Source organism: Cottoperca gobio, chromosome 21 (genome assembly GCF_900634415.1).
Source record: "Cottoperca gobio chromosome 21, fCotGob3.1, whole genome shotgun sequence".
Classification (NCBI taxonomy): domain Eukaryota; kingdom Metazoa; phylum Chordata; class Actinopteri; order Perciformes; family Bovichtidae; genus Cottoperca; species Cottoperca gobio.
Window position 1 is genome coordinate 10899208 of NC_041375.1, and position 27006 is coordinate 10926213.

The 27006-nt window shown below is 39.3% G+C and overlaps 1 protein-coding gene across 1 annotated transcript in view; it reads right to left on the reverse strand.

The window, feature by feature from the left end:
- The window catches only part of epha6 (eph receptor A6), a 159915-nt gene that overhangs the window by 99859 nt on the left and 33050 nt on the right, over positions 1 to 27006 (reverse strand). Inside the window, exon 3 of the mRNA XM_029458658.1 lies at positions 20768 to 21431. Within this exon, the coding sequence (XP_029314518.1) occupies positions 20768 to 21431 (664 nt within the window). The remainder of the gene's footprint in view (positions 1 to 20767; positions 21432 to 27006) is intronic.

Sequence of the window (27006 nt, forward strand, 5' to 3'; positions counted from 1 at the left end):
ACATCCAGTCTCACTGACAGCGCTATCAGACAGACAAATCAGAACACTGGGTGTGTGTGCGTGTTTGTGTGTGTGCGTGTTTGTGTGTGTGTGTGTGTGTGTGTGTGTGTGTGTGTGTGAGCCTTCAACATGGCAGGTTCTGGACGGCCAGACATCTGTGTGATTGCTTAGAAGCGAGAGAAAGTCAGATTGAGGCTCTGCAATACTCACATCCTACAGTTTTGTTGGAGATGAGCTCAAACGTGGGCAATTCAATACTAAAACTAAATAAATAAATAATGGGATGAGATGGAAAATATGACAGATCTTCAAAGGGGCATCTTCTGTATGTAGAATCTCTCTGCAGGGTTTGGCTGATTCGGGCATTTGCTTACCGTACATTTCTTATTACAAAAAGGACTTTCTTGCAGGTCCTTCTGTCTTTACTCAGTAACCTGCACATTTATGCAGCGAGAGGTCAAAATCTAATCAGTGATGCTACAGACTCACAGACTGGACACACAGATTGTTAACACGTTTGCAAAACAATATTTTAGAGCTACGTTTGAGGTATGGAGACCTTTCATGACAATCAACTGTCCTGAAAACTATAGGCTATTCATTTTTGTAAAAAATAAAATAACCTGTTTTTCAGCAGTTGACCCTCCTGAACATCCAAGCAGCTGCAAACAACTTCAAACAGAAGTCTGAAAAAACAACTAAATCAGCGACAGCCATTGTTATTTTCCTGTCTCATCTCCTCTTGCCTGCCTGGATTTCCAGGAGAGGCTGAAGTTTTCCTCTTCCTACACTCTGGAGCAACCTCCTTCAGTGGAACCCACAGCGAGGTGAGAGACCTGTTCTCCCTCCGGTCTCTTTAGGCCTCTGAGGGAAAGCCTTTCCTCGTTCCTGCAGAGCAAACTGCAGAAGTGAGGAAATTGTCTCCATAAAAACAACTGACTGAAGTGCAAATGAGCGCACAAACTCTGTCGCTCTCTGTTTTGCTATAACAAATACAACTGAACTCTCTTTTTTGCCGGGAAAACCAGAGTTGAAACTATAAGCTTTGAAATGTGCAACAACACTGTCAAACAATATAACTAACCAAAGGTCTCTGTGTAGCTATGACAAGTGAGCATACAGAAACAGCATTACTGCAGCCATAATTCAAATCCTATGCCTTTCTTTGTGCCTGTGCCAACACACACACACACACACACACACACACATACACACACACATACACACATCTGTTAGTTAGTATTTTAAGCTACTAGGGGATTTAAAGGGTTACACAATCAAATGACATCCTGATAAACCCACCAAATACAAATTAATATTATATAAAGTATAGTTATGAAAAATATGTTTGTGAAAATACTTCAAATGTGTGTCTTCCAACAATTTGGATTATTATTTTTCAGTTGGGCAGGTTACTTCCTGTTATAAGACTGTCAGTGATTACATCACCATATTGAACTGTTTCTAATCTAAAATACTGTATACAGTACCATCCAACATTAAAAGTGTTTTTAGTTGTCTTTTGGTCCTAACTGATAAGCACTATTTCCACATGGAGCCTTCTCACGTGCCTGTTCTTGCAATTCTACTGACTAATTTCTAGGTTTGAGGATTTACAGTTTTCCCTTGTAGACTCATGAAGGTAATGAACTCCTCAGCAATAGGTTTATAAAAAATATGTTTTGGTCAGACACAGTGATACAGTTGCTGACAGTGTGCAGGGGTCCACTACCTTCATTTGCAAAGACTTAATTCTCTTACGCACCGCACCTGTCCACCTGGTGTGTATTAGACAACATTCAAAAAGGTTGTAGGTCTGCATAATTTGTCTAGTGAAACATGACCAAGGTCTTTATTGTTTACTTACCAAAAGAACAAAAAGCAAGGTGTTTAAAACTCTATAAATCTAAGAAAATCATTAGGCCTTCACTTTGTAGTGTGCTTGCTGTTTAGTCTAGTTTCAAATGACTAATCACACCTTTAGGAAAGTAAAGTTATTATCATACCATCTGCTGCAAAGTCTGGGAGGGAAAATATGCTACTGTACTGAAACGATGGACTTCTCTATGTGACGACCAAAACAGGTAAAAAGGGGACAAGCAGGTGTGGAAAGAGACTGGGATGTACAGCAGAGTGACAGAGGTGATATGAGCCAGTCTTTCACTCAATCTTTCAAATGTTTTAAAGCGCTACAAAATGAGACAGTGCGTACAACATACACTTCTACCCTTATTTCAGGATGTCAACCAGCTGTCAATCATGTCGTCTCTGGAAGGAAGCTCAGCTTAGCTTAACTGATAGGTCACGACTGAATGAATCTAAATTACATAAATAATAAATACAATTAAATAACAGACAGACATACAAACACCTGGAAAAGCACTGAGAGACTCTTCTGTGGTAGTTCCCGCTACAGTAAGTGTCTCCACAAAGTCTCACAAGGTGAAAACAATACGCACACAACAAGCCACTGTCGCGGCTGGTAATGTAATGCTCTTGTTATTGTTGGCCTAAATATGAAAAATAAATATCAGCCCTGGCCGTGCAGCCCATCACACACACACGCACACGCACGCACACGCACGCACACGCACGCACGCACGCACACGATAAAATGATCCCTTTCATATCTCCACATATGAACTGAATCCCTGTTACTTCTGTACCACTGTAACTTCAATGATAGGCTGTGCGTGTGTGTGTGTGTGTGTGTGTGTGTGTGTGTGTGTGTTTGTTTGTAGTTTGTTTCTTTTGTTGTCTCGAGCTTTGAAAACCTCAGCAGCTGCAAGTATTTTTACTTTACTTAACACGATTTTATGGAAAGAAAGAGAAATGGTGAGAGAGAGAGAGAGAGAGAGAGAGAGAGAGAGAGAGAGAGAGAGAGAGAGAGAGAGCCAGGTGGCCTCTTCGTTGATTCTGTGTACGTGTGTGTGTGTGTTTTATTTAAGTGTGTGAGAGACAGCAAACAGACGGTAGTCAGGCGGAGAGGTTTGGATCCGACACCCTGGGGTCTTCTGTTGCCCTGACACTCACATAATGTTAATCACTGTCTATGATCCTGTCCTGCTGCTGTTAATACTCAGGAGGAGGAAGGGGCTCATTTAACAAACTCTTTCTAAATTTATAATCTGGGGAGAGATGTATAATTTATGTATTGCACAAAATATACTGTTATGAGTCAGCTTGAGTTGATGCAGCCTAAATGTCAAACATAGAATTGCTTCAGATATGTATTAATGCATTAGTGAGCACTATTGAGCTTAAAACTTCACACTTAAAATGTACAGTATACAGGGGCTTCCAGGTAGTGGTGGCCCTTTGCTCTTCCCATCTGTCCTCTATCTTAGAAAATGCAGAAACAATATCTTTAATGCTAAAACTGCATTTTTAGGCACTGAAGACAAATGAAGGCTTTTAACATAACTGAAATAATTATCTCGCATTATGGCACTGGCAGCAGTAATGCGGCAGCTTCTCTTAGAATACTGGGGCTCAGGTGTACAGTAGTTCAGCCTTTTTCCCTTACAGGTTTAATATTGAATAATGCCACACATGGTTATGCTGCTGTGTGTCGTACAGGGTCAGTCTCAGTACATGTTTTGCATTGACCTTGATGCATATTCAAGATCAAGAAAATAAGCTCTGTTGGCTTGAGAGTTATTAGAAAAAATGAAAGAAATTCAATGTAAACTGCTCCATCTGAGTCCAACGCTCCAAAAAAGCTACAAAATGAACCTTTCTCAGCACAAACTATGTTGCTTATTCTGGTCTGATCTATCACATATGTATCATAGACTGTACTGCAATATATCACATATGACAGACACACCTGTATTACAATACTATTGCTATTCATGGGAAATTAAACACTAGTAGTGTTGTATCTGTCTCACCTATAGTCAAAGCTGGGTGAAATGGCTAAAATGTATATAACGTTATATATGTTCATGTAACAATAACGATATACAGTATTCCCATGTATAGCATGTTTTCTGGTGAGTCAATAAATAAATAGTCTATATGAAATAAGCACATGGTAAAGTACTATTGTTGTATACTACTGTGTGCATTTACATACTTGAGAAATGAAAAGTACTGAGTATTTTCTCATTGAATTAAGAACATTAGTGCAAAATGATCAATTTAGAGATGTAATTGTGTATCACAATATTTGATATATGATTTCTTCACGATACGATTCCATTTAAAGAGGACAACTTATCATATTATCATATTATCATCCCCATACCTCAGGTTGTAAATAACATAAATAATATTAATAATAAGAGACAGGAGTGTATGCCTCCAGTGTGTGCCTTGCTTTGCTGTGTTTTCCTAGTACAAAAAGTTTTGAACTTTTTGACATGTTTGGAATGCAGTGTAATATATGAATGTCAGAAAAGGTGATGGCGCTAAGCAATATAATTGTAAACACTTTCATCGTTTTCTTTCACTGCCATACCTTTATTACCTGCTGTCACTCTGAATAAAGACAAAGAGAATGCTTCAGTGATGGAGACACAGGCAGATCAATCCCCCATAAAACAAGCTGTATTGGTTTATAAATCAGGTCTGCAGTCTCTGCCTCTGGCTGCCCAATAAGCATACATCAGTTTGAGTGGGATGAGCTGCCAGTGGCTACTAGCTGCCGATGGAGATAGATAATAAGTACGCGTAAGAACATACGTACACATACACAGCACAGAATATGAGATAGAAATACACACAAAACATGCAAACTCAACAGCTGATGATTGTGAGAATAGATGGGATTCAGAAAGACAGACAGTCTCACACACAATCTCCTGCACACAATCATGTAAATGCACACACAGTGAAAGACACCCGCAGACTATCCATACACAAGTGATGCCTAAGAGGAAAAGTATTCCCATGCACATGCACACTCAAACTAACTACCACTGCTCTTCATTCTCCTTCAAATCAGGCACAGACACTCAGTATGTAATATAAATATATGTATATAATACATATATATATTATATACATATATATATATATATATATATATATATATACATATATATATATATATATATATATATATATATATATATATATATATATATATATATATAAAACAATTGCAAAGTGCTCTTTTGTCTCTGTAACTGTTGGCCTTTAATGTGATATAAAAAGCCACTTTGCATTTTTGGGCGAATTTCAGATGAACCATCCGTTTGTCTAGTTGCTGAAGCCTAATGGTGCAGTGTTACCATTACAAAGAGTAATGACGGTTTGAAATGGCTCCACTAAAGGCAATATTCTATCGTTTAGCTGAAGTACTACCACTTAAATTGCAACTTCAAATTGTACACAGGGGGAACCAGTAAAAGTAAAAACTCAACTGTATGCACTGAAAAATAATCTACATATGCACACCTGTTTTGTACATTCACCTTTCATTTTCCTTCATCACTCTACTATTCTTGTTCAATGACTTAACATTTAGATTGTTACATACAATGTGGTGAACCAATAGTCCCACATAAGGAGCTGTTATAACCAATAAGATTAAGATTAGCTGTATCCATAGTGGTAGTACTGCCATTATTTATCTTATTGGAAAGATGCAGACACAGTATATATATATATGCCAACATTTAGGGCTAATTTCTCTCTGTTTCCAGTACAGGGACATTTGATCTAGGCCTCTGCTGTACCATACATACTAGTGATGGTGTGTTCCAGCCATAGGAAGGTTTTGTAACTGAAATCAAGTTTTGCAGAACTTTTCCAAGCACACAGATTATATCCTTTGGGGTTTCATTTATGATCTAAATGTCAATAATGTAATTTTTTTGTCAGTTTTCAAAATGGGCTGAATATAGAGATGCAAACTATTTTCAAGCCATGTTAGTAACATTTTAAGTTTCATCTAACCAAACACTGTTTTGTGCTCTCAGACTGTTGAAGACAATATGATCTCACACTTCTTAAATATGAACATCATAGAAATAAATCTGTCTGGCATGATTATTAGTACAATATATCTGTTTATGCTATATTCACAACTAAACACATCATCTTCATTTTACCCTTTAATTTTCCCTTAGTTAGTTTTGAAAATCATTTTGTCCTTAAAAAATTAGACAAACTCAAGAGGGTCTACACTCAACTGGTACAAGAACAGACGCATGTACGGACTAAAAACATGCAATTTTAAGTCAACCCTTAACACTTCTACCACAAGGTGTAATTCTTAAGATGTCTATGTGAACACACCGCGAGAGGAGTGAGTCATCATCGTTTCCAGCTCTTCAGCTTTAAACTTCCTCCTCTCTGGTTAATCTCACCATGAAGAAAACCCAATTACAGCTACTCTATTTTACCCATGTTCAAAATACTTTTCCTATGGCTTAAGCCCACGTTTGAGCCTGATCAATGAAGTTGTCAGCATTAATTCAAACAGATTCCATCCGACATATTCTGAGGTTTCATTGTGCGTCTGTATTTGTTGGGGGGGGGGGGGGTCAGCCAAAGTGCAGACCTCAATCCATCCAGAGGGGAACAGTTTCACACCACAGTCTTCTCGAGAACTGACCCAATTCCGCTATCGCCGCTTGCTGCATTCAATGGCTGGATTAAGTCTATCCACGGGACAGTTGTGCATGTGTGTGAGTGAGAGAGTGTGTGTGTGTGTGTGTGTGTGTGTGTGCGCTATTCCACCAGTGTGACTAACAAGCTTGGCTGTTGCAATCCTGCAGATTGAGACACCTACTGCTAGTTAAAGCCTTTCATACCCTGGGGTCATCTGGCTCTCATGGGGTCAGGAAGAGTATCAACGAGGTAAAAACTGTCACTGTGCTTTCTGCAAAAGTTGAAATAGATATACATACACATTTTCAAATGGCAACATATGAAATACAACAAAGAGTTTGCAACAATGCCATTACTACAAATACAGTGAGACACACTTGCATGTTAGTAGCAAAACTGCAAACCCCATCTTAATAATTGCATTGACATGACAGAAGAAAATATTTTTGATTATCTATATAGATTATTATGCTTGAATTAAAAAATGTCCAGACAGCTTTGATATAACTCAATTATTTAAGTACAGCAGGGGTTGCTGTACTTAAATATTCCTGGAATCCATGTGGAATAGATTAACAGTTTGTTGTGAATGAAGGCAGACCATTTGTCATGTTGGAAGATTTAAATTGCACACATAAATTATATTTTGTGATTGTTCAGAGACATGTTCGTGAGCTAAAACGGAGCCACAAAAACTAGGCTTTACACTATTACATATTTTAATTGAAGGTGGTTTCAGCAGGTACAAGCCCAAGTACATTTTCATGCCAAAATGACAACCAAAAAAGCACTATGCCTTCTGTTCTGCAAAACACAACCTCATCAGTGCTACTACACCCACCTTTGCACAAGTAGGTTTGCTTGGAGCCAGAAAACAGGTTGAGGTGCAAAGACATCAACAAGCTGCCAACAAAAGTGCCATTGCTTCTGCACTGCTGCCAGAGATGTGCCAGCATGAAAATAAAGGCCAGTGAGTTTTGGGACAGGAAGACTTTCTGGTCCAGACTGTAACACATGTGTCAAACCTCAACAACAAACTGGTTGATTAATTACAATCCCACGTTTTGTCAAAATGTGACATTGATGTCTGAGGCACTGAATGCACAATAAAAAACAATTTGATTTTAAAGCGTTTACTTGTAAAGTTAGATTCTGAATCTCAATGTAAAATACTCCAGATAAAAAACAAAACAAAAACAACATTTTGAAAGTCAACTACATCAAGGTGTATGAATAGAAAAAGTGATGATGGGGTGAATGCATGAACAGATTGGTAATGAGATTGAGCATGCTTTCTATGTTCAGGTGTGGAGCTAGCTCTTGCAAAATGGGTTGTTGTGCGGCATGCGGTTGTGAGACATGAAATTCTGACTCATGTATCAGTTAGGGTTAGGGTTAGGGTTAGTGATATCTTAATTAGAAGAACTTTCAAAACCCTGTTTCTACCCCTCTCGCTAATGAGAGCTTATTATAAATAATTAATTTGTTTAACATGGTAGATGAAACATGTATGTTTTAATTACACAAGAGTATTAACTATTTTACTTTATGTATCCAGGATAAACAAACTGCCACTGAGACGAACCACTTGTCATTGTCGCTGAACCCTCAATAACCCCTGTTTCTCTCCCTCTCTCGCTCTTTCTTTTCTTTTTCATGCTGGGGAGGAGCTGTCTCCAGCTCCTAAAATATACTTTCATTTATGACAAGTCTGCTCTTCAATCCAGCCCTGTGATGTCTTATCTGGGCCATGTCGTGCTATACATACCCTTTAATGACACATTCAGTCTCTTGGTCTCTTACGTACTAAAATAGAACACACACACATGAGAAAAAAGGGAAATCAATTGAAATGTTGCAATGTCTGACAGGACTGTGCTTGAGGTGAAATAAAAGAAAAGAAGGAAACATCAGACAGTGTCGCTTGCTTTTGTTTTCTGAGTGAGAGAGTATGCAGTGTCGAGACAGGCAGGAGCTGTATGTATGTATGCAGGGTGCCGGTACGTTGGGGAATTATTTTTTCCAAGCGTCTTTGATCACTTCCCGGCTTTGAAGTAACTCTCAGCGAAGGGGGGAAAAAAGCCAAGCAGAAGTCATCGCAAGTTCATATCGCAACTAGGACTCGCAAAAACTGCAATCTGCATAATTTATTCTTTAAACTGTTAGAATGCGGAGAGACGAGAAGATCTCTAGGTGCCTAACAAACCCGCCCCCCTTCTTGACAACCCCAATTAAACACTCTCCCTCTCCACATTTGTTCTCAATTACAACTTGAAGAGCGACAACACGAGAGCCTCTAATGCTCATCAAGTGACTGATTTAAAGAGAGACAGTGGAAGGTAAAGCACCACCGATGAGGACAAATGTAATTGATATGCGATGTAAATGAGCAAACAGAGATAGTTGTGTAGGATACATACATACAAGAAAATGCATATGGACACAGTTTTTACTTCTTTGTGTGTTCTAGTTTGCTGTTGATTGTTTGATTGTGTTCATTCATGTTTATAGTTTTTACTGAACCCACTAATTATTACATCAAGTCAAATGCCAAAGACTCAAAGCTATCCTTCTAGACAAACACACCACATAGTCGTTTTTCAGTTTTTGGTACTTCCTTAACCGCAAATCCTTAAATGAAACCAAGCCTTGATGGTCTCACTAACCCTGACATTACATTTTGAGACTTAACACTTTATAACAAAACAACACAAATTCTAAACACTAAAGTAAAACTAAAGCCTATGTCTAACTACTTAGCCTTAACCCAACCCCAGTTCTAATCTACTGAAACTCTAATTATCTCTTGCCATTAGGATCATCTGAAAAGCTGCCATAATGTCCTCACAAGAGCAATGCATTGTCAAAAGTGGGTCCTCACAAAGAAAGATAAGCTTGGACTCAGGGCACACAGCCTCTTCACCTAGACTATGATCTAGATTCAAGGTCATTACATCTAACAGAACAGAGTGTAGGGTACAGTAGAGCCAGTAAGACTACTCCGATTTGCAAGTTTACATAAATAAATTAGTCACAGCATTGTTTGTTTTTTTGCAGAGAAAAGATGAAAATGAAAGATGGCAACTTAGCTCAAATTTCGTGTTCAAAATAGGGTTGGGCCGTTGGACGATGCCATCGGCAGGTTTGCGATGATTGATTTTGTCAATGCAATTGAAGGTGGACACTAGGGTAGTCACAAGCAATCCCAAAACAATTATTGTCATCGAGTTGAAGGGCACAGGGAGCATGGTGCCTGAATAATACAACTTGTGAATTTCTAACACATCATCGATCTGTTAAAAGGATTGTACCTTTATAGGTAACCCCCCAAACAAAGTCCATCGCAATGTTTTACTGTGGATATTGTCATATGCCAATTCAATAGACATCGCCCAACCCTATTCAAAACCCTAGTCATGTTGGTAATGATAAAATTTATTTAAAAAGAGAGATGTTACATTCGCTAATGAACACTGGCCTCAATAAACAGAGCAAAATAAGATACATTTATCAAGTCTGACTGTAGACTGTAGAATACTGGTAAGCTGCTAGTGCAGGAAAGAACCAATGATGGATGGTGGAGTCACAGTACCAGTGTTGTGGTCAACTACCTCTATGTTGTACATATTCTGCTATCTATCATGCTATTGGTTTAAACCTTGTCAGCAATGCTGGGGTCACACTAGGTTTCTCCTCGTCTGTGGTGGCAATTAATTAAGTCTCCCTTCCACACCAGTGGCAGATAGTGGAACAATCAAGCTGTGGCAAGCTGTGGCACCATTGAGTTCATGACAAAGACCCCACCACTCTCCACTCAGGACCTACCTGGCCTGCTACAGATGGTGCCCATTTTTCACTAAGCCAAGCCAACAAGGGCACTGACCCCTATTGCATGGTCAGCACCTTTCAGTGGGACAAAGGAGTTCCACATAGCAAGAATACAGTCAAGGGCTGCGGGTTTCTTGACCACATTATCATACAAAAGCGATCACTAGTCAATTTAAACTTGAGTGAAAGGACTTCTTATTCTAAGTTGTAAAGAAGTTATTTCGCCATCTTTAAAACACAAACAGTGCCGGGAGATTATGACTACTCTGTGACAACTATTGCATTTACAACAGATCATTTTTGTGATCACTTTGGGCAAGAAAACATTCAAGAGTCTTCTTAGCTTTGTGTATATACTCCAAGTTATACAATATGGATCTGAAAACAGAAATTAAGTTCAATGAGCAGCATGATGTAGATAAAAACTGGAAATTTGAATTTTTAAACATTAAGTTGCTTTTGAGTGGTCACAATGGACAACTCTGCCTTAAGCTAACAAATCATCTACAATTATTGAATTATTTTGGGTTAAAGTTGTTTGTCGCAATTATCTTTCCATTCTGACAAAAAATATATTATAAACAATGAATGCTTTCAGTTTGGGACATTATGTAAAATACTTTTTCAAACATCAACAACTCCCAGTATCATACGGACTCTTTCAACTATAATTCTGTATTGTCATATTCATAAATTTTAGGATTATTCAAATGTCATATTAAATGTTTCGAATTTGGAATAATGTGTAATGAATGTTTTACATTTTCAGTGATTATTTAATGCGTATGTTGACAGCATGAAGTGACAGACAAAGGAGCAGTGGTCTGACAGGAGCTCTTTACACTGGGCATTATTCAAGCCACATCAAGCCTTTGGCAGGGAAACTCCACGCCTTTCAGTGGTAGACAGAGCTTAATGACAACTCAGGGGAAATAAGCATTAGCATACCGTTGGCGTTCAAAGAGCTTTCAATTGTATTATTGTGTGATGGCTGCGGAAGCAAACGCTAATACAATGACAGTAGACTACCAACAAAAAGCCATTCATTCAAGTTTAGCCATACTTTACAAATTGCATTCATGTACAGTATATCTCAAAAGTGAGTACACCCTTTAGATTTTTGCAAATATTCTGTTATATCCTTTCAGGGGATAACATTATCCTACTGAAACTTTGATATAACTTAAAGTAGTCAGTGTGCTGCTTGAATAACAGTATAGATTTATTGTCCTTTGAAAATTACTCAGTACACAGCTGTTAATGTCTAAACAGCTGGCAACAAAAGTGAGTACACCCCATAGTGAACATGTCCTAATTGTGCCCAATGATGTTGTTTTCCCGCCCTGGTGTCATGTGACTCGTTAGTGTTACAAGGATTCAGGTGTAAATGATAAGCAGGGCTGTTAAATTTGGTGTTTTGGGCACAATTCTCTCTGAATGCTGGACAACATGGCACCTCATGGCAAGGAACTCTCTGAGCGGCTGAAAAAAAGGATTATTGCGCTTCACAAAGATGGCCTTGGCTATAAGAAGATTGCCAACACCATGAAAATGAGTTGCAGCACAGTGGCTAAGATCATACAGCGGTTTTCCAGGACAGGTTCCACTCGGAACAGGCCTCGCCAGGGTCGACCAAAGAAGTTGAGTCCACGTGCTCAGCGTCATATCCAGAGGTTGGTTTCCAAAAATAGACGTGCGAGTGCTTCCAGCATTGCTGCAGAGGTTGCAGAAGTGGGATGTCAGCCTGTCAGTGCCCAGACCATACGCCGCACACTGCATCAAATCGGTTTGTATGGCCGTCGCCCCAGACAGAAGCCCCTTCTGAAACCGATGCATAAGAAAGCCCGCAAACAGTTTGCTGAAGACAATGAATCCAAGAACATGAGTTACTGGAACCATGTCCTGTGGTCTGATGAGACCAAAATAAACCTGTTTGGGTCAGATGGTGTCTGGCGTGTGTGGCGGCACCCTGGTGAGGAGTACCAAGACAAATGTGTTTTGCCTACAGTCAAGCATGGTGGTGGCAGCATCATGGTCTGGGGCTGCATGAGTGCTGCCGGCACTGGGGAGCTGCATTTCATTGAGGGACACATGAATTCCAATATATACTGTGACATCCTGCAGCAGAGCATGATCCCCTCTCTTCGGAAACTGGGCCGTAGGGCAGTTTTCCAACATGATAATGACCCTAAACACACCTCCAAGATGACAACGGCCTTGCTGAAGAAGCTGAAGGTTAAGGTGATGGACTGGCCAAGTATGTCTCCAGACCTAAACCCAATTGAGCACATGTGGGGCATCCTCAAGAGGAAGGTGGAGGAGTGCAAGGTGTCCAACATCCGTGCGCTCCGTGATGTCGTCGTGGAGGAGTGGAAGAAGATTCCAGAAGCAACCTGTGCAGCTCTGGTGAATTCCATGCCCAGGAGGGTTAAAGCAGTGCTAGATAACAATGGTGGTCACACAAAATATTGACACTTTGGGCACAATTTAGACATGTTCACTATGGGGTGTACTCACTTTTGTTGCCAGCTGTTTAGACATTAACAGCTGTGTACTGAGTAATTTTCAAAGGACAATAAATCTATACTGTTATTCAAGCAGCACACTGACTACTTTAAGTTATATCAAAGTTTCAGTAGGATAATGTTATCCCCTGAAAGGATATAACAGAATATTTGCAAAAATCTAAAGGGTGTACTCACTTTTGAGATATACTGTAAGTACATAGAACTGTGAATTCAAAAATCTGTTAAATGATGGGAAATTCATAAACGTTCTCATGTCTGATGAGAAATTCGATATGTAGGGATAGATATAGAAGTAGTCTTCATACTGGATAAGGAGAAACTTAAGACTTTGCCTTTGATATACCTCAGGTCTGCCCTTAGGAAGAGAAACGTCCTTTAGAACTCTGTGAGTGTGTGTTTACTGATGCTGAATAAAGTGGGGTTCAATTTATCTGACAATCTCCGATTCACTACCAGCACACACAAACACACACACAAACACACACACAAACACACACACAAACACACAAACCCACATGCTCACGCACATGCACACGCACACGCACACGCACGTGCACACACTTTATCTCTTTCTCTCTCTCTCCAGACACTCCCAATTAAGTCTGAAGGGCCATGCTTGTTAAACTAAAACCATGCTATTCTGAAATGTCACAGTGTCTCCCTGCAGTGTGGCCCATCTGTAAACAGCTCTGTTGTTGATGCCAGCCTGTCCCCCCTGGTGTCTCCTTGTGTGTGTTTGTTAGAGCATGTTTTGTGAGCGAAAAATGTTGTCTCTTGCATTAACACTCCGTTGTGAATGCTTGAGCGAATTGTGTGCGTCGTGTTTATTGTTGTCCAAAATGCAAGTTTGATGTGTATTATGGGCTGTTGTGTCTTTGCTTCAGTGTGTGTGTGTGTGTGTTTCATGTGATTCATTAAGTGTCTTCGCTTGTGCAGCCTCCCTCTCATGCGTGTGTGACATCTCATTTGGCTGGCTGACGGGTTGAAGGATATGTGCTGTAATTGTTGTCTGACTGTCTTCATGCTGTAATTGAAACTGTCTTATAAGAGAAACTTTCTTCAGGATGCGTATACCAGCATGCCAATTAAGATTAATACAGCTGCTCTTGTTAGCTGTTCAATTACCTATGTCTGGCTCACCTTAGACAGCTAATGTCCTTTCAGTGCCATGCTGGACTGTGTAAAATGTCAGCTCAAAATTGAAGACTTAAAAAAACTGTCACTACAACACTTAGAGAAATTGTGATCTCAATGAATGAGATGTGATCTGAAGATAGTGGGCCACAAATACACAGCATACATAGCAATCCAGTCCTGCTCTAGTCTTCTTCTTTTTTGAGTTTTGTTTTTAAAATTGAATGGCACAAGTAACATAATGTCAAGTGTTGTGTTATTTTTATTCCTTGGTGGAATTCATCATTATTTAATATGAGAGGTGCATAGTAATTCTCAAGGTGTGTGGCATGGAATTAGTTTAAAATGTAAATAGATTGCTCTTACTTTGCTCCAACCCAACACAAGGGTAAAACCACTGTGGTTCAGCATATAACAAATAGCGCCCAGCTACAAACAGACTGGTGCAGACGCACATATAAATAAACACACAAACACACTGTGATTACATTATTCATAGCACTGCAGAGAGCTCTTACACCGAACCCGGCAAACACACAAGACCTGCTGTAAAACACTGAGTGGTAACAGCATCAGCTAGATTGTCTTACAATGTGTGGGATGGATAGATGGGGAAAGATGGAGTGAGAGTGAGAGAGAGAGAGACTGAATGCATGTGTGTGTCTATCATTTAGGTGGAGCAAAGTGTCCTCTTGCATTAACACCAAGGATTGCTCTTATTGATGTTTCTGGGTCTGTTTGTTTGTGTGTGTCAGTGTGTGCGTGTGCGTGTGCGTGTGTGTGTGTGTGTGTGTGTGTGTGTGTGTGCGGGCCTTTATTTAGACATAGGCATACTTGCCGGTTGCCTAGAGTGCTGGAGGGATGCCAAGGAGAAGGCGGAGATATATAAATTATACTATATACCTTTATTAAATAACAGTGTCCTAATATGATATCATGTATTTGTCCCAGGCATGCACAAACACACACTCATTAACTATGTACCTGGAAAAAAACAAGAATTTACAATAAGATATTTTTGTATGCACAACACAATGTCTACTTGCATGCATGGAAAACCAAACAGAATATGCCAAACTGCAGACTATATAAAACAAAATATTCACATTACAGTCCAAAGAACAATGCTCACCTCCACCTGCAACAATGGAGACAATAAATACTTAATGGAGATAAATTGTGTAAGTGCTGGCTGCTTTACATAGAAGCACCTCTTTGTCAGCCTCCTTCATCTCTCTCTCTCTGCCTCGGTTTCCTCTCTTTAGAAGGAATGTGCAAAACATTAAACTTTGTTTATAAACCTACAATTAAAACTATGTTATCTAAACTAATGCAACATAATTAAATCAGTAATAAAACAATTACAGAAGTATAGAATATTTCTCTAAATTTCAATACACATTTAATGGGCTCATGGCTACAGATACAAGACTTAATTTAGCCTCCATGTGATGGCCTTTGCGCTAGTTAACTGATTAATGAAAACCAATTAGGAAAGAAACGGTCATATAACCTTACAACCAAGTTCCATGGTCCTAAGATCATTCTGAAAGAAATGAATGCCAACTGAAAGCGATCACATCACCACTCGCTGGACAGGAGCACAGCACGTTCCCAAAAAGAAGAAACAGTATAAGATGCAAAGATAACCATTACTTGTAATATTAATAATTATTCATCTTTATTTGTTTCACATTTAAGATAAAGAAGACAAGCAACAATTGCTCACTATTATCATGGGCGAAGGCTGGGTTGTATACCTGTGTGTCTGTGTGTGTGTGTGTGTGTGTGTGTGTGTGTGTGTGTGTGTGTGTGTGTGTGTGTGTGTGTGTGTGTGTGTGTGTCTCCATCTCAGTCAAAACAATGAATTGATCCTATTAAACTTGGGTACCTTTAGCACCACTTTCAAGTGAGCAATGTGACCATCAGGGGATCAGATGTGGAGCATGAGAGCTATCTATCATGTTCATATGAGCATGTATGTGTGAGAGTGAGAGAGAGAGAGAGAGAGAGAGAGAGAGAGAGAGAGAGAGAGAGAGAGAATATAAAGAATGTTATATTTTGAATGGTTTTGAGGGTTGTAAAAGTATTTTAAGAAAGTGTTCGACCACGCACTTCACACATGGGAAAATATACTGTACATTTATAGCATGTGTAAGTGTAAGGGAAGAAGAGGAACTCAGACAAGGGTTAGGGCAAGTTCACCTGCGTTTTGAAAGGAGGAATAAGGGTCTACATTTTGTTCCTCTGCCATAGTTTCTGGCCCTTCAAAAGTCCCTGACCTGGTGGTATTACTTTCCAATGGCCCAGGAATTATTGTGGCGGCGTTGGCTGTGCTGAACATCCCTCACTGGCTATTGATTCGATCCAGCTACATACTAAAGCAGAAAGAAATCACTCAGTAGACTGAGACAAGCATTGTAGGGTCTTCACTCCATCTGTCCACCTCTGCATGTCTCCTTTTCCTTCATTCATTACATACTTTCAAACATAAGAGTCAGGCCTGTGTATAGCTCATGTGGATGCGTCCTCTTGCACAAGAGCAAACAAGATGGAGGATTTTATTTACGTTTCATGTTTTAGTCTCATAGCCACACTGAAATCTGAAGTCATCTCGAAAAGGTTAAACAAGAAAATGTGTGGTAAACTGAAGAGGTTGACACAGTAAGTCTATACATGGAGGAGCATGCCAGTTGAGACGTGGGTAATAGGGGTTATTGTTAGCTGATAGATTTGATTAACGTTAGCCTTACTGCATTACACTGACACTCCAAACTTCATCCAGGAAATGATTAGGGGATTAGAGTACTATTGTGACCAAAACCACTGGGCTTGAATTAGAGAAAAAGATTATTTGGCTTTAGCTGGGTGGAGTGCATGTCATTTTTTCCTTGCTCGGTGGAGCTAAAGCCTATTATTTTGACTTCACACTCTCGTCTTTGCTCCAGGATAAATAAAGGTTTGCGAGTCAGAACTGGAGTGTTTGTTTTTCCAGCTTGGTGTTTGGGGTAGTCAAATGAAATAATTTAAATACTAAACTGATCCGTAGCACTACTTGTGAGACCTGAACAAAGTAATGTGATAAGGAGAATTTTGGCTCACACCTCTGCTAATACCTCAGCAAAATTCACATGAACCTGTTGCGATTGAAGAGTGAAAATACAGAAGGTTATTCAACTTTTAGCCTCTCTCCTATTAAACACTTCCAGAATGGAAAACAGCAATTATTTCTTTTATTTAACATTCATTTAAAAGTTACATTTTGGCTTTAACCTGTGCTCTTGTTCAGAGTGACTTACAGTGACTGCATGAGCTGCATAAACATTAAATATCATAATGCATAAGCAACCAGATACTGTATGAGAAGCTCAAAGGTCAATGCTGTGCTTTAAAAAAGACTTATCGATGATGGTATTTTAATGAAATCACAGATCATTCACACCAGTCATTTCTTTCCCGCCTAGTCAAGCAGCCGTAGCGTTTGAATCAGTTGTAAACTGGGAATTGAAGCATTAGCTCAGCCAGCCACCTCAGTTTTTCTCCTTCAAAGCCCAAAGCGCTCCAGGGGTACCTTTTGCGGAGGCTTTTAATAATGATGCTTGTTTGAATCCTGGAACAATGAGCAAGGCCTGCATTTCAGGGCTGACATTGCAGTAAAATGCCATCACATTGGCCAAAGGGCTAAACCTAACCCAACTGTGAAATCTGCTTCTTAGAGAGCAAGGGGTGAAGGATAGAAAGGAGGAAAGAGGGAAGTCAAATTATTGTAGTGTATAGGACCTAAAGGGAATGGAAAAAGGTGACCATGGAGTGGTTGTTTATTGTTCTACATGGCAAAGAGAAGAAATGACTGTTTTTCAACAAAACTATAATAAATATGCTGTGAGGCAAACACATCCAAGACATATTTATGATAAATAGATAAATACCGTACCAGTTCTTGCCTTTTAAATGTTGCACACTGTAACATACTTGCAGAGTACACTGTATATTTACATTTTGGGATGCACCACATCAAACCTCTAGGATAAACAACAAGCCTGCAAATATGTTTCAACGTGCAAGCAAACTCCCTTTATTCATCATCACTAACCTTTTTTTTCCACACATAACAATTATAAATAAATAATAGGGAAAAATAATAAAAGGGACCGAAATGAATGAAGTAATAATTTTGGTACAGTCCAGCTCTAATCACAGCTGTAGTTTAACCCCTGGCCCGTTGATTGCGATGCAGCTGCGAGTGCAGCTGGGTAACGACGCCGGTCCATGTCACAAGATGAATCGTAATCAACTGTACAAGGACATCTGGTTCTGGATGGTGGGAGAGGAGCAGTGAATAGTCTTGAAATCATTTTTCAAAAGAGCGCTAAGCAATGCTATAATTTGTGATGCTGTTGGATAGATGTGGAGAGGATCAAAATTGCACGTTGTCATCCAATTTGTGCTAATATCAGCATCTATTGCGCATCTATTTCATTCTGGTAAAAGATAAGTGAGGTCTTTATTTATAACAGCCTGATACAGATGAAGGATTGGATTTGTGTCCACCTGGCCAGCTTTTCTTTTTCTTTTTTATCCTAAACTGTTTGCTGTGATTTCAAAGCACTTGCAGGTGTTAAATCAGTGTTAGTCAAGTAACTCCATATATGGTATATGATTACTTGTCAGGATGACAGAAGGCTCAGACTCCAGCGTTTAGTCAGTGAATTGAGCTCTTTTTGCAGTTTGTTTCTCAGTAAGTACATTGGACAGCTTGTAGATGGCTGATGTATCTACAGTACTGTAGATTAAAGACAAACATGTAGCAGTTGACCGGACATCAGGCCTTTACGTGGTTTGAAAAGAGATTGTGTTGGGCCCTCTTGAAGGTATGTTTTTTTGTACTATAGCATTCACAGTGAGTGGTGCGACCAGCGATAACCCAAAGCTCATATCAGAGAGTTGAGGATCAAACTGCTACCAAGCCAGCCGAGGTAATCTGTCGCACCAAGGTAGCTCGTGGGACAGCGGGTGGTAGACCACTGATATACACAACAACATTCCTAGACGCTGGCACGATCACATATACAGACCTTTCTCTGTATATATAAATCATGCAGACACTCACACTCAGTACAAATCCACTGAAATAGTTTTAATTCCTGGATCTTCAGCTTCAACGTCACAGCATTATGTTTTACTTTATGACAATTCACTAATGCACTGCTTTGTGTACATTACACAAACACAAACAAGATCACCATGTGTGCCTCTCAAGTAATAAGCAAATGGACCAAAATTCACCAGCACAAATGCATAGAACAATATTTTTGTCATTTTAGTCGTTCGAGAGAATCATAAACCCCAAAGCAACCAATCAAGCATTCACTTTTCTCGATAACACTGTTAAGATTTGTGTTATCATAGAAAGCTTCCCCCCCTCCCCCCACCCACTAATCTTGCATGTACTATAACCAGAGTTACAGCTGAGTGCATCTTAGCCTGGCAAAAATGATCTATTTGGAATCTCTGCAGTATTAAAAAAGCCAAGAAAATACAAGACAAATATCCAACAAAGGAAATTGAATATTGTAGAATAAAATATATTTGAAAAACAGAAAGTGTTAATGCATCACAGTATCTGAATATTTTAGATTGCAAATATATTGACACACACACACACACACACACACACACACACACACACACACACACACACACACACACACACACCAGAATCAGGGAAGCTCTCTACCATCACAATAACAACCCAAAACAATCCCCTCTTATTCTGCAGTTAGCAGCAAGGAAAAACGGAGAATGAAGGAGTGGTGATGAGGAGCAGGAGGGAATGAAGAAGGAAGGCAAAAGATACATTTGCTTTTGTAAACTGTTGATGTATGAGAGCACAGCAGGAGAACGTATACATATAGTAGTAGTATATGGCATATAGGGGCTGTTGAAAGATGGACAGCCACTGACATATAATGTATCTTATAGTTGTTGCACACATTGTTATAATGCATGAGGTAAATGGAAATGACATAAGACATTGACTTACTATATCAGACTGTATGTTGTACCATGTTGATAAGAGAGTATATGAATACATGGGGACAGGTAGAAGACTTAATAACATAAGGAAGGAATATACATACAAGTGAGTGAAGCTTTTGGGTAAAAAATAAGAATAGTGCTACATTAATGTTTAATGGACTAGGGAGGAAGAATTTGCTTCCTACTTGACAGTACAATTCGCCTTTCAGACAGTTTTTCAGACAGCAAATAGTGCTGAAACATACTGTAACCCTCAGTTTCAAGTGGCAAATTCTGCAAGAATAGAATACCCTCCATGCCAGTATTCAGGTGCAGACAAAGAAAATAACATTCATCCTTGAGTTTAGGTAAACATCCTGACCACATGAACACTTCTGTGTAGGAAAGTATTGATTCAACTCCATCGCCATCCATAGTAGAACTATCAGCATGAAGGTTTGGTTTGTCTACCCATGTTGACAAAAACCATGAAGTCATAATTAAGTCAGAGGTTTGTATTCTGACACTACATCTATTACCTGGAGCATATAAAGTAACTAAAAAGGTCCACACTCTAAACCAGCCAGTTTCACCAACAGATGCTATTTCTTAGTATTGTAAGACTTGCTAGAGTCTCAACATATGCTATATTGATAAATGAAAAGCAAAATGAATAACAGAAAGATTGTAAAACTCACCAGTACATGAGCCATCAATCTCCTCATATGCAACGCTGCAGACGCATCTTCCCAAGGGAACCAGCCAGTCTCCATCAGCTCCACAGAACAGTTTGGGTGTGTCTCTTTCTTCAGCGTGGTCAATGCAAGCCCCCCTCACCTCCACCAATGAGGAAGAGTCCACACGAGGCACTGTGTCCGGAAATGAGGCCAGGTTTCTCAGCGTGAACGGACATTTCTTATAGTAAACCCTCACTGAAACCAAGGCAATGCAGGCACCGATGTCCTGGAATGCCAGATAGAAGCCCTTCCTGGTCATGGGTCCCACTTCACGCACCTCCGTGTTTAGCTTGAGGATGCGATCTCCGAGATCCATCTGAGTGAAACTCTCATCGGCAGCGATGGTGTCGATCTTGGTGTACTGTGGGGGCTTGAATTTGACACCGTGAGCCTCATCAGTCTCAAAGTAGAAGAGGTTGAAGGTCTCCTTGCAGGTACCAGACACCCAAGGGATGGAGTTGCAGTCACGCAGGGTGAAGCGAAGCTCCACGTAGATCTTTTGGGCAGCCTGTCGAGAGATCCAGTTGGAGCGAAGCCAGTTGTTCTGGTTGGGCTCCATCACATTGCAAACCTGGAAAGTGTGGATGGGCCGGTTGTGCTCGTCCATCTCTGTGATGGCGTCCCACTAAACAGGTAATAAGAAGTGGGTGGGGGGAAGAAGAGAAAAGAAGAGAGGAAGAGGGAAAAGCAAAGAATACTTATTATTTAATCAATGGTAATTAAATGATAAGACCAAACATCTTAGGTCCTTCTAGTGGCCCCAGCAGGCAACACTGTTCAATATAAAGGTGATGGACAGAATGAAGAACACCCTGTTGTTTTGAGTAATTATTACATTTTCTGCTGATTGTGGCACTTAAGGATATGCTGTGGAGTCATTGAAATCCAAAAGGATTTTAGAGCATGAATGTGATCAGCAAATTGAATTGCCATCTGCCTGTTTAAGATACCTAGTGTAAAGATGATATGTGGGCTAGAAGTTGCATGAGAGGAAAGCTCAATGGATAGTTAGTGGTTTAACAAGTTCCCAGAGATGACATGGTTATGTTGAAGTCACAAAGCCTTCTCGTGGCCATAGTCATTTTGACTGCAGTAAAGGAACAAGTTAGGTGACATTATTATAAAGCATGTTTATTACTGTAACCATGAGGATGTAGCTCCCCTTACCTGAACAGCATAGCAAACGTATCTACATACATACTTATCTTAACTTAAAACAATAATCTTTCCAATAATGTCGGAGTTTTTTTGCCTAGCTAAACTGTAATCATGGCATTGTCACATCAGACAGAGTTATCATTCAACAATAATTTGTAATGGTTTTGACATGACGTAGTCATGCTGGTTGTAAAAATAACTTCTACAGTGTGTGTTGTTCAAGAGGGCATGCACAAACAACACATTTAGATGTTTAATTTGGAGGACTTGTTGGGAGAGTGCTGATGGGGTTATATACTCATTTGCCTATGCCTACATCTGTAATCCCTAACGAACTACCTCCGCAAAGTGTTATTGTACTAATCCTGTGGATATGTAGCCTAAAGGTGGTTGTAACAGTGCTAACCTCTGTAACCATAGTAAGCACATGTGGGTATAGCATGCTAGCCTGCTAACATAACACATTTCTTGTAATTTCAGTATGCATATTGTCATCATTCACTCCGTTTATTAATACTTTCTATTCAAATTAATGTTATTTGATTGTATTAATTGATTGTGCACTAACTTTGGCTTGTCTGAGGAGGAGGAGCTTCCTGTTTAAAAGCATGTAGTAGAAGCTCCTCAATGGGAGTTCATTGTTAAAGTTCAGTTCGGGTGCAGAGCTGCTTGAAGCTTGGTGTTACTGTAGCTGCCTAATAGCTATGGGCCTATCCATACTTTTCTTTTTTAGACTTATAACATTCCTTATGTTCTTAGAAGTTTATCAGTGTTTGTTTTTTTCATCTTAGCATGAGCTCATTTTTTTGTTCCATTTCACAACTTCACTAAAACCAGCCTGAACTGCCTGTTGGTGTTATGTTAACTTAACCAAAATGATGGACAGACATAATATTATACTCAACACTGACAGGGAAAAAACAAACTAACAATCTATTTTTCTCTCATACCTTCAGATATTTCTAGGTTTTCTCTTAGAATGACTCAAGCTGCCAAGTCATCAGCTCTGCAACTCCCAGGTCACATGATCGGGGCGCAGCTTTGCAGGGTCATGAGGTTACCTGTCCCCATGTTGATGGGAGAGAAGTTAATGGGGGTTTTTAGCCTCATGGTCCCGCACGGCTCTCTGGTTTTATTTGAGTGGGGACTGGCTACACGGGCGACCCCAAAACAAGCCAATACCGACCTCCAGGAATCAAATTACCTGCCTGGGAAAAAGGGCTCTCAAATCACTTCGCTTACAATGCAGCATTGGACTCTCAACAAGCTGCAACGTTTGCCTTTGTGTGTGTACTTTGTATTTAGACTGATATACAAAACATTTAGCTTGTACTGTATTTTGTTGGCGTATGATTTAAAAAATATGTATTACTACTACTGCTATTACTTCCCCCACACTTGCATAACCGATACGGTCTCCTGGTATGAGCCAAACGCTATAATTAAAATGTTTTCACAGAGACAACCAAGAGGGGGAGGTTAGGTGAGGAAGGCCAATCATGAAGCTATTCATTACCAACACATTCACATAACTATAAGTGTGTATTTAAAATGGAACTGACTACATCACACACACACATAGGCACATAAACACACACACTTCATGTTCCCTTTCTCTGGTCAGTGAAAAGGGATCCCAATTCTAATTAATGGCTGGAAAGCAACTCCTTTATAGGCAAACACAGTCCAGAGAGTTGCGAAAGATCTGCTGGTTAATTTACCAATACTATTTGCCTGATAAGCTTGTGCATTTAATACGGTGTTTTGCACTTAGCTAAATATTACCTCTTGATGAGAGTAGTAATCAAAGCCTAATGTTTGCTTTCACATACTAATTATCCTTTTTAATAACATGTTCTAATTCAATCATCCAAAGACGACAGGATTTAATCTGCTCTTCCCTCAAGGAGTAATTGTCGCATTACAGTCAAACAAATTGATTTTGATTAGATGTGATATTGCCCATCACGCATGATGCTCGGCACTAATTTTGTTGGGTATACAGAGTACTGCAGAAATTTAAGGTAACATATGATCATTGTGTAATTCTTGAATCAAAAATCATCATCTAAAGATGAGGGAAATACAGCTCTGTTGACTTCACAGCAAACAAGGAACAGTACCACATATTGTTCATCCACTTTGCCCAGATTTCCATAATAATATTAACAATAGGTCATGTATATTGAATTTAAGTGAAATTTGGTCATTTACAATCAGATAAAATGTATAGGGTCAGTTAATAGCCCATTTTACTAATTGACATATCTACATATGTTCCTCAATCTACAGTATGTCATAGTGTTTATTTTCTGATTTAAAGGAATAGTTTAACATTTTGGGGTACGTTTATTTGCTTTCTTGACGAGTTGACTAAACTGAATTTACAAATCCAAATCTATCACATTGACCCACCAATGTATCCATTGTCAATCTTCATGCTTATCTCACTACCATATGCATACATACTTAACTAAATAAAGTAATGAGCTTTTTTTTTTAATTACCTACTTTCGTGTTGTACAATATACCTTTTTCATATTTTTACTCTTTTAAACTGATTTTCTTTTGGTTTCCGTTGCTTATACTACACATATGCTCATCTTGGTCTGGAACTTGCACTAGTGTTTAAACGTGCTGTTTCAATCCACCCTTCAGGCCTTTACAATCTGTTTTGACCACTTAGTCAGTTGAGCAGAGGCGTTTGAGGAGGAAATATGCATCAGCATATTGACATTTCCACATTGGTGACGTGACTTGGGAATTGTAAAAATGTCATCATGCAAGTATGGAAACAAGTACAAGCATGTCTTTGCTGAAGATGCAAACAAACTGAGATTGGTGATAAAAGGGTTTTCTACGAGAAAGAGTACGTAGCTGTATGAATGGCTTCAAGTTTAGAGAGATACAGAATCAATATTGCCACACAGTCTATGTATTTGTCACAATTCTTCTAGACCAACTACAATAAATGTTTTTACTTTCTGTCGATTATTTTCAGGAGTGACGTTAAGTGTCGAGTTACACTTTATGTTCCTACAATGTTTGCTAAATGGCATCCAAGCAAGCCACTGAACCCCAGTCGATCACATAGCAGTGAATGTCCTGAGCAACTCCACTGTAGGTAACTATATAAACGTGAGGTCTGTTGGAATGAGAACTGACCCAAGTCTTTACATATGTGCGCACACAGAGCAAGGTCAGACTTAACCTTCAGTCTCTCTACTCAAGACATTTTTAGTGTATCAAGGCCGTACTGAAAGGAGTTCTAATATGATGGTATGAGATTGAAGACAACCTTGTTATAACACTACATTCTTTAAACACAAAGTAATGTGTGAAAGATGTGGGAGACCGAGAAAGAGAACATAGGCGTACAAGCGGGAGACAAAGAAACAGGCAATGAAAAATAAAACGTGTTAAGAATGTATGGTCTATGCCAGAGTGTGTTATAAGGAGTTACAAGATAATTATAAAGTTACGAGGTGATGGAATGAGCTCAAACGCCACTGTAGATAAACTGTGGCCCGAGACAAAGAGATATCAGTGAGATTTGTCCCAAAGGGGAAAACAATCCACGGTGCTAGGAACACATTGCTGTTTGAAACCCCAACATAACACCATTCACAGCTGATATAAAAGCCTCCAAGACGTTTAAATCTAGTCAGCTAGCTGATAATGTCAAGCAGCTATGTGGTGTCAGCACTTTTAAATAAGTCACTCTGCAACTTTGCATTTACAATAGCTGGAATTGAGTTTTTCTAAATTGTCTTACAAGCAAACAATTGAAGACAAATTAAAAGGACATTTCTGTGACACCATCCCTTTGGAATCACCAACCTGACAGTCACTCCATTGTGTGATTTGTAATCTGACGGTGAACTTCTTTTTCAAAGTAGAAATCTTTAAGTGAAGCTTTGCCATCCAGCCTTAACATGCATAATTAAAAAACGCTCTGACAATGCGGTTGATTGATTGCAGCCTGAGACCAAGGCCCTTATGGCCCATCTCTTTCTCGAATGAAACAGAGCCAGTCATTTTACTGGCCACTAGCCTGGAGGTGAGCTCTTTTTATTAAAACAGTGAAACCTGGAGCCCTGTTGAGTACAGCACTTTTAACTATAGTGTCATAACCCGCTCCACTCAATCACAATTAAACATTTAGCGATCCTAATCGTTCCCACCACCAACAAAAAGAATTAAACAGGATTTAAAAGTCAAATGTCCCTCTGTGTGAATGAGAGTGTGTTATGACCTACTATAAATTAATTACTTAATAATTATATTACTGACAGAAACTAGTGGGGCAGGTCAAGGAGTGGAGCTTTTAAAGGTTTATTATTATCAGACTGGCAGGAGACATTCAGTGAAAATACACACCGTTTTCTTGGTTATATATTCAGTATCTGTCCTAAGTATACTACACGCTGTAGACAGGCAGCAAGGTGGTAAGTCATTTTGGAGAATGAATCTACCCTGTGCAGTAAGCATGGCTACTGCAGATTTGGTTGGTGCAAACAAACTGTGTAAGCAAGAGGCAATTGGAGATACAACTGGCAGCTGTATTATTGATACCATGAGACTATGTGTCTATGCATGCGTAGTATGAACAAAGAAATCCCAAATTCATTGATACACACACACACACACACACACACACACACACACACACACACACACACACACACACACACACACACACACACACACACACACACACATTCCAAGAAGGCGTTTGTATATACAAACACACTCACTTGTGTTGTATTATGACCTGACCTGTAATATTATACATTTCATTTATTGACAGTTGACAAGTCTATACAGTCAAGAGTATGTGCATTATCAAATATAAGGATACTGAAATATATGAGCTCATTTTGAGCCTAAATAATAAAAAAGTAAATACAATGTTCCTTTTTAGGAAGGAATTACAAAAGTCCTATGGGAAAAACACATTGCATATTGTATATTGTTGGTGGCAAAGGAGAATATAGTGGAATCAAAGGTGTTCATTTGAGCCACAGGAGACATCTGGGTAA